The sequence below is a fragment of the Neofelis nebulosa genome, chromosome 18 (assembly GCF_028018385.1).
Source record: "Neofelis nebulosa isolate mNeoNeb1 chromosome 18, mNeoNeb1.pri, whole genome shotgun sequence".
NCBI lineage: Eukaryota > Metazoa > Chordata > Mammalia > Carnivora > Felidae > Neofelis > Neofelis nebulosa.
This window is the reverse complement of record NC_080799.1, coordinates 35,763,660-35,776,583: the sequence shown is the minus strand read 5'-3', so window position 1 is coordinate 35,776,583 and position 12,924 is coordinate 35,763,660. Positions and strand designations below refer to the sequence as shown.

At 51.9% G+C, this 12,924-nt stretch overlaps 1 protein-coding gene and 1 long non-coding RNA gene across 2 annotated transcripts; one reads left to right on the top strand and one right to left on the bottom strand.

The window, feature by feature from the left end:
- The first annotated feature begins 2,180 nt into the window (after positions 1-2,180).
- On the top strand, positions 2,181-5,373 carry LOC131501440 (uncharacterized). Its single transcript, XR_009256792.1, has 2 exons — positions 2,181-2,677; positions 3,355-5,373. It is a non-coding gene; the product is annotated as an uncharacterized LOC131501440 (long non-coding RNA).
- LITAF (lipopolysaccharide induced TNF factor) lies at positions 4,597-12,053 on the bottom strand. Its single transcript, XM_058711554.1, has 3 exons — positions 11,829-12,053; positions 8,966-9,122; positions 4,597-6,219 (listed from the first exon to the last, which is right to left on the bottom strand). The coding sequence occupies exons 1-3, from the start codon at positions 12,046-12,048 to the stop codon at positions 6,111-6,113; spliced, it is 486 nt and encodes a 161-aa protein (XP_058567537.1). The 5' UTR covers positions 12,049-12,053; the 3' UTR covers positions 4,597-6,110.
- Positions 12,054-12,924: the final 871 nt, after the last annotated feature.

Below are 12,924 nucleotides of genomic sequence, written 5' to 3'. Positions count from 1 at the left end.
CCCTCCTAAGGCAGAAGGACTTGATCATCTAAAGGATAAGGCACCCCTCCCTGCAAAAGCCATCACTGCCCTTAACGCTGTTGGCCTGTACTTTGTAACAGTGATGAGGGGCCATAAGGCAAGCTGAGGTCAAGCACAGGTGGGATATGGGTGACATTCCTTGGGCTCTCCTGGCTGCCCAAGAACAAAGGAAAGGAAAGAAAACTGACAGTAACTGATAGCGATCACAGTCTCCATCAGTTTACAAATGTCTTCGTAAATTACAAGAAAAAGGCAATCCTACCATAGCCTCATCTCCAGAAACCTACAGGCTCAGTTTCCTGGAGCCCCAATATCACCCTCCCTCCACGGTGATGTGGGGAAACAAAGGCAGAAGGAAATGGCAGATAAAATTGAATCTCCTTATTCACCTGCAGTCCGTGGACAGATACTTGAGGCAGGCAGAGAACTTTCTCCAGGAACTCCCTAAATCTTAATGCTAATGTTTTGCTGGAGGGAAAAACCACATTAGCTCCACAGTAGCTAGGCCTTCAGTAATCACGAGTCTTTAGCATATGAAAGTCTCCTGCTCAGGGTCCCTGTCCCTAGTGCTTTAATAAAATCACATTTTTTTTTTTTTTTTTTTTTTTTGGCGCGCCTGGGTGGCTCAGTCGGTTGAGCGACCGACTTCGACTCAGGTCATGATTTCCCGGTTCATGAGTTCAAGCCCCGCGTCGGGCTCTGTGCTGACAGCTCAGAGCCTGGAGCCCTGCCTCGGATTCTGTGTCTCCCTCTCTCTCTGCCCTTCCCCCACTCATGCTCTGTCTCTGTCTCAGAAATAAACAAAACATTAAAAAAAGTCTTTTTAAATCACCTTTTTGCACCAAAGATGTCTTCAAGAATTCTTTCTTGGGCATCGGCTCTGAACCCCACAAACCCCACCATCACCCCAAAAGCACATCAACAGTTTTGTAATGTTAGGTTTTCTTTTTTTTTTAATTTTTGTAAATGTTTATTCATTTTTGAGAGAGAGAGAACGAGAGAGAGTGGGGGAGGGGCAGAGAGAGAGAGAGAGAGAGCGGGAGACACAGAATCCAAAGCAGGCTCCAGGCTCTAAACTGTCAGCACAGAGCCCGACGCGGGGCTCAAACCCACGAACCGTGAGATCGTGACCTGATCCGAGGCCAGACGTTCAAACGACTGAGCCACCCAGGCACCTTTCTTACTTGATGTCTCTTCCCTTCTACAGTCAATTCCACAGGGAGGGGACAGCAGAACCCCAGCTGTACCCCCAATCAGAGCGCACAGATAAACAAGTGACCGACAGCACCGGAGGACTCTATTTTGGGGTTCATAGCACCTTCTCAAAAGAGGGTCCACACAGAGGGGCTGAATGGGATTCAGATCAGCTGAGGAGTCAGGGCAAATCCATCTCTGTGGCCACGGGGCTGCTCCAAGAGCATATTCGGAATGGGGAGACCTTGCTAGATGCAGCTTCGCAATAGGGAACATTTCTTTTTTTTTTTTTTACATTTATTTATTTTTTGAGAGACGTAGAGAGACAGAGCATATGTTGGGGAGGGACAGAGAGAAGGAGACACAGAATCCGAGGCAGGTTCCAGGCTCCGAGGTGTCAGCACAGAGCCCGACGCGGGGCTCGAACTCACAGACCGCGAGATCATGACCTGAGCCGAAGTCGGTCGCTTAACCGCCTGAGCCACCCAGGCGCCCCAGAAAACGTTTCTTTAAGAAGCAACTAGGAGGTTCCTCAAAAAGTTAAACTGAACCACTGGATGACTCAGCAAATCCGCTCCGAGGCAAATACTCCAGAAAACCAACCACAGACGTCCGCACAAAAACCTGCACACGTACGTGCACAGCAGCGTTCACTACTCGTAACGGCCAAAAGGCGGAAACGACTCGAATGTCTGTCAACAGACTACGGGACTGACAAAATGTGGAATATGGCCATCCCGTGGCATATCTTTGAGCCCCTAAAAGGGATGAAGCACGGATTCACGCGACAACGCGGACGAACCTCAAAACCGGACCACCGGGTGAAAGCAGCCAGCCACGGGAGGCCGCGGATCACGGAGGCGCCTTTACACGAACTATCCAAACTAGGTAAATCCAGAGAAACGGAAGGCAAATGGGAGGCTGCCGGGTGCCGGGAGAAGAGGCAGAGGGCGTGGTGTTTTGCGTTGGGCCACCGCCGAAGTTTCAGAATTTGCTGGCGGTGACGTTTGCGCGGCACCGTGGATGTGCCAAATGTTGCCGCATCAGACACCTTAATGGCAGGTGGATTTTAGCTTCAAAAGCAGTCGCCGCCAAGCAATGTTGGCAGGGCCGTGCTGGGCCCACTGCTCCCTCTTCCCAGGCTGGGCTGTGCTTGGTACCCGAGCTGCGCAAGTCCCCGGATCCAAGACCCCTACACCGATGCGGCCTATCTGGGAAAAGGTGCATCACCTGGGAGACGCCGCGGCGCCCTAAGAGGCTTGTTTGGATCTCCTTGGCTGCGTAGTACATCCGTACAATGGAATACCACTCACCACTCAAAGCCAATGAGCTCTCAAGCCACGGGGAGATGCGGAGGAACCTTAAATGCGTCATGCTAAGTGGAGGCAGCCAATCTGAAAAGGCTCCACGCTGGACGGCTCCCACTCTGAGACATTCTGGAAAAGGCAAAACTACGGAGACGGTAGAAGGATTAGTGGTTGCCAGGGGTTAACGGGGAGGGAGGGAAGAACAGACAGAACATGGAGGATTTTTAGGGCAGAGCAAACTACTCAGTGCGATGCTATCATGGTGGATACCTATCATTACATATGTGTCCAAACCCCTAAGTTCATCAGTTCTAACAAATATAGCCCCTGAGGGGGGGTGGGGGGAGGAGAGGCTGTGCGTGAGGGCAGGGGTGTATGAGAGAGCTCTGTCCTCTCCGCTCCGTTTGGCCGTGAACCTAAAACTGATCTCAAGTAGCTTATTTAAAAGGGAAATAAAGTAAACGCGTGAACATTTTCCTAATACCGCAGAGAATAGTCCCAAAAGTCAGTTAAATGCACTAGGCGATACACTTGGCTGTGAGCTGTGGTTTTCTGTGTGTGTGTGTGTGTTTAAATCTGACCCTCAGAATCTTGTTTCTTTAAAATTCTTAGGCTGGAAACACACACACACACACACACACACACACACAAACTGGTTTCTCTTTCATCACCTTGCTGGATCTAGTTACAATCCTCTCCTGCATCTATAAAAAACAGACGACTCTTTGGAGAACAGTTGAGTCATAAATGCAGGAGATAACTTTAATAGGATCCCAAATGCAAATCAGAACTTTGCAAGTAAAATTCCAACGTCTACATTTACTCCTAACAGAGATCCTCGAGCCCAGAGAGTCAGAGAAGGATTAACATCCTGAACACGAAAGAGGCTGCCGCCAGGGAGAAAACCGAGGCCAAACTGCGCATGAGCGTGTGAAGCCACATTTACAAATCGTTCGGCGCCCCGGAGAGGTGCTCTCACAGTAGAAATTGGGAAACCAGTTATCCCAGGGAAAACATTTTTGTGGGCGGTGCTGCGGTCAGCCAGGAAAAGTCATGGGCTTCCAGCTGGCTTAAATAGGTGCCATCCCTGAATACTTTTTTGTTTACAAGACGCCAACCAACACTGATGTATTAGGCCACCTCTCCCAGATGGACGAACGGTATATGAGACAGACAGCCGCTTGGCATTCGAAATCGGTAAAATTCTTGAGGTCCTAGTAGACATAAAGCTCTTTCGTTCATTGGATGTGGTTCAGCGTTGGCGACACACTCAACTCCCAACGTCCCCGACAAACACTGGCCACACAAAAGAGCCTTGTAATTTGTAAACATGTATGAGTGCGCCCGCGCTCGGACCAACACAAAGGAGTGACCCATGAATGCTTCCTACTCCAGGCATCTGATGTCAGTTTCAGTTCTACAGAGTGTACGTCTTCTGGTCCCTGAAACAGGGCTCTTGTCTTGTGGACCCTGCATATGTAATTAATCCCAGCTTGAGACCAGTTCTGTACCACCATCCGCCCGGCCCCCATCTTGCCCAATGAGACCATGCGATCGAGAGGAGGTCGGTGGCGATTTTTCAGGACCGTTTAAGTTAGGGTTTAAACGACAACGTAAGCCACGCCGAGATGCCGTCATTTTCCCGTGCCTTCCGAAACGAGGCTCTGTGACCAGGTAGGACAAGGGGGGAGGACATTCATATTCCTGGCGAGTTACAATGCCCCTCTTTTCTCGCAACTCACAACCACCCTGATCAATGAACAAAGCATGTGTTGTTTGGAGAATGAATGAGGACAGCTCTCTTCTGTGCATTTCATTAAAACCTGAAAGCTATGGTTTCCTGCCAGAGATGATGCCTAGTGAGTTCCAACAGCCTAACATTCAATTCTGACTCACTACCAATGCGCCCAGCTCCGCCCTGGTCGTCCTGAAGTGGAGGGATATTCAGCAAGCCTGACGTTTGTTTATCATGAAGGATTTTTCTACCGTTAGGGACCAAATAAAGGTTCTTTGTGGCAACGGCTGGAAACGCAACACGAGACCTTTCTTTACACCGTTAAGAACGGACAAATAGTTCACCGAGTAAACCAAAGACTTTATTTTGTAAAAGCAGATAACACCAAAGTACTATGTAGGATCCATAAATCGTTGCAAAAATAATTACTTTCAGAACATCCAATGTATAAGCTGAATCAATGGTTACAGCTAGGATTTTCAGCCAATATACAGATTTTTGTTCAAGCCCTAGGCTTGATTTCTACATATCATTCACATGCACGCCCTGTGCATATTCAGTATCAAAACGGGGACTCTTGAAAGCCGGACCCCAGCTTTATCTTGATTTCGAAGATGACACAACAGCCAACCGAGAACTCTGGTTTGCCAATTGAGTCCCAGAAATCATGTCTTCTGACGTCCTACAACAAACTGTATCTCTGAAAAATAAAATCAGAATTTAGATTCCCTTGCAACAGTCAGGTCCCCAAGCTCTCCAGCACCGTGGTACCGGGATGTGCTGAAACTGCTCTTCCCTGGCCTTTCTAACCACTGGGAACCCAAATGGGGTCCCTCTTTAAGAGCGCCATTATAGAGGTTTTTAAGAACCACGCTAAACCCAAGGAGAAGCAGTGGATGAAATTATCCGTTACTTTTTCCGTTAAGGACCAAAAACAAAAAAAGAGAGAGAGAAAGTGCACTGGCAAATGGGAACGTGGTGACAGTCATACGGTTAAGAAAAATGGTTCTATAAATCCCTCCTTTCAAAATGAGGTCCCAAGGTGTTTAAGACCAAAAGGAGGTCATAAGAGCGGTTAATACAAACAATTCCTCTCCAAGAATAAAAAAAAAGCCCTTCATGGAAAGCAGCTGAGGGAAACCAGATCCATGGGTGGATCCGGCCCTACGTTTTCAGCATGCATTTCTGACCTCACGGACGTGTGTCTGGCGGGTGTGAGTAGGTCCTCCTTGCACTTAAGAAGGAATGAAGAAATTAAAGTGAATCGGTGTGCTAATGAAAAGCCCGCCGTCACAGACTGAGAGCCAAGCCCTTAGTTTATAAGGCAAGATTTTTTGTCGCCACAAGGGGGGCGGCGGGGGGGACACAGATGAGCCTGAAGGCAAGCACTCAAAAGGCTGGGTCAGCCGTATTCGGTATCTGGGCCAGAACAGTCTCAAAAAATAAGGCAACGTGTGGCTTCTCGGTTTGAGACTGTCCCCCGGAAAGGCCCCCGAGGCAAGAAAAGGGCCCCGAGGCAGCCGGCCACCGGCCAATCACCAGAGGATAGTTGGATGGGGCAACGGTCACAGTTGGACGGGGTGACTTGGGGTCACGGAAGGCGGGAGGCCCTTGAACCAGCACTCAAGGTGAACGTCTTTGCGTGTCCTGTGCACGACGCCAAGCAGCAACGTCTGGGGTTCTGGAGGTGGGGTGCGTTGGCGATGTATTTTTTTGCCCCCAAAAGAAGACACGAAGGTGAAGCCCCTGGGGAGACGAGGCCGGCAAGGTGGAACCCCCACCAGGGGCGGGACTGGGTACGAGTCGGAGAGCACTTCCTGCGGCGCGCGGCTCCCTCCGGGTCTGGCCGAGTCCTACAAGCGCTTGTAGGTCCCCAGGAGAGCTTTGCAGTTGGGGCAGTAGTGGTCCACGTCCTGGAGGGCGTCCACGCAGAAGGGAATGAAGCAGCAGCCTGCCACGCACCTGGAAGAACACAAAGAGCCACACGCGGAGTATGCCATCCTCCGTCAGGGTTTCGGTTCGGGACGGGGGGTTGGATCCGTCGACATCCTAACCCCCCCAGAACCTACGGCTGTCACCTTCCTCGGAACAAGGGCCTTCGCAGGTGTCATTGATGATCTCAAGATGGGATCATCCCGGATTATCGAGGTGGGCTCCCTAAACTCAGTGACCGACGTCCTTGCAAGAAGACAGAGGAGAGGGACACGGAGACGCAGGGAGGGACAGGGTGAAGACGCAGACAGAGACCGACGTCGTGCGGCCAGGAGCCGAGGGCCACCTGGGCCACCGGACAAGGAAGGATTCTGCCCTGAGAGTCCTCAGAGGGAGCACGACACTTGATGTTGAACCTCCGGCCGCCAGAATTGTGAGAGGACACGTTTTTATTGTTTTAAGCCAACGGGTTTGTGGTTGTTGGCAATGGCGGCCCCAGGGCACTAATACACCAACCAACGCCAAGGCTGCTATCTCAGACAGACTGTCCTGGGTGTATCTTCAAATCCTGGCTCATCTGGGCATCTTTCAAAGTCTCAGACTGGGACCAGCAAACTTGTTTTGTAAAGGGCCCGACAGCACATACTTTGGGCCGTCCTGCCATCGTGGCCTGAAAACAGCCATAGATACAATCTGTAAACAAATGGGGGGGGGGGGTGTTTGTCCCACTAGAACTTAAAACGGGCTGGATTCGGCCCCAAGGCTACAGTTTGCTGACCCCTGTCTAGACTGATCACTCTTCCATATGGAGAGGCTGCAACCAATCAGAATCCCCCAAAGAACAGCTCTTAACCATCTGTTATCATGCACACAGGCTGGACCTTCAGATAGCCTGTGGGATAATAAGAACTACAGTTGGTCTTTGTCCCCAGTTCCTGGCAAGGAGCTCCAAAACTCTAGGAATTTCCGGAGTGACCGGAGTGCCCTCGGTCATGCAAAACAATCCCCTTTCAGTCACACCTGCTTTTATGCTAACAAGGCGACCAGGGCAGGGTTCCTGCCTCGGGATGGGGCTGCTGGGCTTCCTAGGTTAGAACTCAGGAGGGGATAGGTACGGGCTGGGGCTGTAAAAACCCTTGAACAATCTATTTGGAGAGCTTCCGGATTGAACACATCCATGGGCCAGGAGAGTGGTGCACCCCAACTCCACGGGGACAGCGGCTCCTGCGCCCGGGACCCTTCTGGACCTCACTCCAGGTATCTCTTCACGTACCTGCTGTTCATTTGTACCCTTCATGACATTTACAAACTGGTAAGTGTTAAGTACAGTGCCTTCCTGAGTTCTGTGAGCCAACAGCAAACAGTTCTGTGCGTTCTAGCAAATTATCAAATCTAAAGGGATAGTGGGACACCCCATTTATAGCTGGTCGGGGTCAGAAGGATGGATGGCCCGAGATTTGTGACTCGCATCTCTACTGGGGCACAGTCTATGGGACTGGGTCCTTAAGCTGTGGGGTCTGTGCTAACTGCAGGGACTTAAGTGTCAGAACTGAACTGAATCACAGCTGGGGTTGGAGAGCTGGTTGGTAACAGAAAACACCCCCACAGGCCATGTTTGCCCAAATGTAGTTAAAAATCGGCATTTCACAATGCACAGGGCAGGCAGCGTAATCAACATTATTGTAATCACTTTGGTCGGTGACAGATGGTCGGGAACTAGACCTACCGTGGTGATCATTTCATAATGTATGAAAACACTGAATCACTATCTTGTATGCCTGAAACTGATCTAATAATGTCTGTCAATTATCATTCAATAAAAAAAAAATCAACAATTTACAGGAAGACATTGGCTTACACAAAGCAGAAACAGGATACCGCCTGGTAAGGAAATAATCTTATGAAAAAAAATTCCCCCTATGGTCTAAGGTTACCCAAGTTCAAATAAGGTCAGTCAGTGCCTTCGAGCTAACCCTCACCACCCTCGCCAGGGGGTCTTACGCACACAGACACAGCTCCAAGCTGCGGGATGCACACATTCACTTATTCTATCCCCAACAACCCCTGGGGGAAGGGGCGGGGAGCGTTATCACCTCCAGTTTTCAGAAGAGGGAAACGGAGCGGAGAGGTGAAGTCACTCGCCCAGAGGCACACAGTACTGAGGCAGGACTTGACCCCACAACCCTACAACCCTGCATGTAATCAGAAAAGGAGGGAGGGACAGAAGAGCTGCCCCAATCTGAAAGCTAAGATCAGCAGAGTCTGACACTCATCACAAGTTCCCTTTCTGGGGGCGCCTGGGCGGCGCAGTCAGTCGGTTAAGCGTCCGACTTGGGCCCAGGTCGTGATCTCGCGGTTTGCGAGTTCAAGCCCCGCGTCGGGCTCTGTGCTCACAGCTCAGAGCCTAGAGCCTGGAGCCTGCTTTGGATTCTGTGTCTCCCTCTCTCTGCCCCTCCCCTACCCCTCCCGCTCTGTCTTGGTCTCTCTCAAAATAAATAAACGTTAAAACAAAAAAAAGAAAAGAAAAAGAAATGTCTAAGGGTATCACCCCGCCCAGACGCAGGGGGCTGCTGTGTCTGCCCGGGAGGGGTGTGAGCAGGCAAGCCAGACGTGGCGGATGGGACAGCAGTTTCCAGCTGTGATGTGCTGGAATGCGGTGGTCCCCCACTGGGGACAACTTCTGTCGGGGGAGGGGGTGCGGAGGGCAGGGGTGCCGCTGACCCTCCTGCGGTGGACCCCCGGGGGAGAGCCTGGGGGCCGAGCACGCCAGACTTACCCCAGCAGGCACAAGCTCCCGCACGAGAGCCAGGTGAGGGCACCGGCGTTATAGGACAGCTGGGTCACGATCATCTTGTTGCACGAAGGACAGCACATCTGGACTGGACGGTCGAAAAAGGACACTGGCTGCTGCACGTAGACGGTCTGCACAGCAACTGGGGGAACAGGAACGGGCGACCGGTGAACGCGGGGGGCCACCGGGACAACCGGGGGTGGGGGCAGGGGCTTGGACACCACGTTCACAGCAGCACCGCTCACCAGAGCCACCCGAGCATCCCCAGTGAGCAAGTGAATAATCACAAAGGGACCTCTCCAGACAGTAGAGCCTCACTCGGCCTTCGAGCGACATCTTGGGGCGCCTGGGTGGCGCAGTCGGTCAGGCGGCCGACTCTTGGTTGAGGGTTCAGGTCATGATCTCACGGTTTTGTGAGTGCGAGCCCCGTGTCAGGCTCTGTGCTGCTGCTTGGGATTCTCTCTCTCTCTCTCTCTCTCTGCCCCTCCCCAACTCACCCTCTCTCTCTCTCAAAAATAAATGAAAAATTAAAAAAAAAAAAAAAACAGGAAAAAAAAGGACATTCTGACCCGCACTAGAACATGGATGAACTTTAAGGCCATCACACGGAGTGAAATCAACCAGCCATGGGACAAATACCGCGTGATTTCTCGTGGGCGAGGCACCTAGAACCATCCACTTCACAGTGGAAGGCCATGGACGTCGGGGGCTGGGACAGGGGTGGGGAAGGGCACGCGAAGCTGCTGTTCGGCAAGTTTAGGGTTTCAAGTTTTGTGAGGTTTCAAAGTTCTAGAAAGGGACAGCGGTGATGCCTCGTGAGAACGTGAACGTGCTTAACGCCGCTCAACCTCACGCTGAGAAGCGCTTTACGATGACGAATTGTGCGTTACGTGTGTTTTATAACACGTGGCGTCTTTCCAGCATCATCCTGCGACGGGCTCTCAACCCCCCTCACCCCCACACAGGGCGGGTGGGGAGAAGTTCCTGCAGCCGTTTGCGGCTCAGCCCCGACCGAGCTTTCAAACTTGGAAACATGTAGCAAGCTTGCTGCCCACCCCCCGGCACTTCCCACCTTGCCCAACACAGGCTGATTCAGCAAGACTGGGGCAGGGTCCCCAAAAGGCTCTTTAAGCTCCCTAAGTAGCTCTACGAAGGTGGTCTGCGGATGGTTAATTCCAGAAACAGCGATACGATGGGGTTTCGCTTCAATTTTCTTCATGCACAGATTAGTGGTTGCCAGGGGCTGGGGGACGGGGAGGGACGGCTCACGGGTACGGGCTTTCTTTCTGGAAACGTTCTGGAATTAGCGCTGAGGGTCGCACAAGTCTGCGACTTTACTGAAACCCCTGAGTTCTGTACACTTTAAAAAGAGTAAGCTTTACGGTACGGGAATCATATCTCAGCAACGCTTTTATCTGAAAACATGAAGTAACGGTTGTTGCCAGGGTTACGTGAGATAAGGGGGGGCAGGGGGGTAAGGGGGTAAGGAACCTCAGGCCGTGTCGTGGGCGCAGTGAACCCTCGATAAATAGTTTCGTCTTTTCACACGGGGCTCCTGACAAAGTCCAACGGCCAGCGATAAGGCAGGAGTTTACTGCCTCATCGCTGGGCTGGGAACGCCGGCCCAGACTCTGGGGCAAGTCCAGGGAATCGAGGTGCCCGTGGCCCAAGTATGTAAACTCGTGCTAAAGCGAGAAAACTATGTAAAGAACACGTACAGGCGTTCACAGTCACCAGAGGTGGGCCTCGAGTGACATAAATCGTGAAGGCCTTAGCACTCAAAATGGTTTTGGTTTTTGGCAAAGCTGTGCAAGCTCGTATTCCTCTCAAAGTGACTACCTTCTGTTCCAGCTGGAACGCCATTTCTGTAATCCAGGCAGGAGGGGAAATTAACTGTCGTCCAAGCTCACAGAACCTAATACTCCTCGAAAGTCCCAGAAAGCCTCTCCTTCCAGAAAAGGAGTATGTAAGCATCTGCTAACGCTCACATGTGAGCTGTGTTAAAAATCTTTTTTTTTTTTTTAACTTGGTGCAAGAATGAATTATTGATCAGAGCGTGATGTGAAACTGTCTAAAGTCACCTCGCTCTCTTCCAGCTGAAGGGGTCAAAGTTGCTCGAGCACGTCAACACTGGCTCCCTTTTATCAAATGATTACTCATAGAATTTTATTTTTATCTTAACCACCATTGATGTAGGCACTTGATGAGCCCAGTTTTACAGGTGGGGAAACTGAGGCCCGAGGCCATCGGGTGACGCCAGGCAGTCTGACTCACAGCCCTTTCTCTGAACTGCTGATCTCCTCCCAAGTGGCTTGCGATACTGAACCAGCTGTGTGCCTGGGCACTCCTGGGCAGCAGGAAGGCCCAGAGGGCAAGGCCATGAAGAAATTGCTGGAAGGCCGGGAAGCCAGGTGGGCGGGCTGGGACAGGGTCGGCTCACCGGTTCCTAACTCCTGGCTTTCTGCTCCCTCTCTTACTCCAGCCCCGGCCTCGGGGCAGAGGTTTGAGCCTCAGCGGGCAGGGAGGGGACCCTTACAAGCAACCCCCCCCCCCCACTTTCCCTGGGATTGCCGTGTGCCTCTGTGGTCAGCGCCAAAGGACTGGTTTGTGGCGGACATGGGAAAGTTCATAAACAGTACTTTATCAGGGAAACGACAGGAGCCCCACAGATGTGGAACCCAGAGGACTAGATGGAAAATTCCAGGACAGGGGGTAGAGGCCGACTGACCAGCATTTCATTTAGACTCAGGCCGAGGGACTCCGGTGGCTCCCCTGATTTCCTGCAGAGTCCCCAGAGCCAGGGCGGAGGGCCAAGGAGAGGGGAGGGGGCGCGGGAGGAGGCACGTACTTGCGTTGGCGTTGGGCACGGGCACTGGCTGGGTGTAGTACGCGGGGGGATTCATGCCCTTCCCGTCTGGGCCCGTCACCAGCCCCGTGGTCGGCCCTGGCACAGGTGCAGGAGGCACGGGGAAGTAACTGTTAACCGCCACTGTCTCTTCATAGGACGGGGGTGCAGAAGGCACTGAGGAAGGCCCTGCGGCCGCCTGATAGGATCCCGGAACAGACATGTTACCTAAAGCAAAACAGAAGACACCAGATCAGAAATGTGAGCGACACCTCTCCCTCTCTCTCTCCCCCACCCCCTTCCACCCGAATCTTCCAATTCCTACCAGACAGAAAATGAGGAAATGGCTTGTGTCCAGCCTCGTCCAAAAGCCAGAAAGGGAGTTAATTAACGTCCCTCCACGACCCAAGAACTATCACCTGAACGAGGGATTCCCCAAATAAGGCTAAAAGGGAAAAAATCACCACGCCAAATCATTAGCACCTAGAAAACTCCAAGCACACATCACCCCCAAATGGAGCCGAAGCTTTTTTCTTCACCCTTCAAACTCCTGCCCAACGGTGGCCCGCCTTTCACATCTAGCGCCTTCTTTTTTTACCCACTGTGGTTTTTACGGATGGGGTTTCAGGAGCCAGAAAAGACCCAGGCGTTCAAACTCAACCACAACCTATCACCAATGGAGTGTCTGCGTGAAGGAAGCCAGAAATGCACACCGTGTGATACCATTTTAATACAGTTCAGAAGCAGGCGAGAGGAGTCACAGGGGCCAGAAGTCAGGAAAGCCGTGAATCCTGCAGGGGTGAGGGGGGGTGGAGGCTGGAAGGGGTGGGCCGGGTGGGGGGGAGTCTTCTAAGGGGCTGGTCTTGTTCTTCATTCTGGGGGGTGATCACGTGGTATGAACACTATGTGAAAATCCAAGCAATACAATTAAGGTGTGTGCACTTGTCTGTTGGTAAGTTACAGGTTTCTCTTTTTCAGTTTATTTATTTTGAGAGAGACAGAGGGAGCGAGAGAGAGCAGGGGAGGGACAGAGAGAGAGAGAGAGAAAGGGAGGGAAAGAATCCCAAGCAGGTTCGGTGTGCAGGCAGCATGCAGAGCC

What these genes read in the sequence shown, in the direction of transcription:
- LITAF (XM_058711554.1), bottom strand. Translation starts at nt 12,048, where the DNA reads ATGTCTGTTCCGGGATCCTATCAGGCGGCCGCAGGGCCTTCCTCAGTG. An exon ending in CGTGCCCAACGCCAACGCAA is followed by an intron (nt 9,123 to 11,828) that starts GTACGTGCCTCC and finishes CTGTTCCCCCAG; the next exon opens with TTGCTGTGCAGACCGTCTAC. An exon ending in GGGAGCTTGTGCCTGCTGGG is followed by an intron (nt 6,220 to 8,965) that starts GTAAGTCTGGCG and finishes GTGTTCTTCCAG; the next exon opens with GTGCGTGGCAGGCTGCTGCT.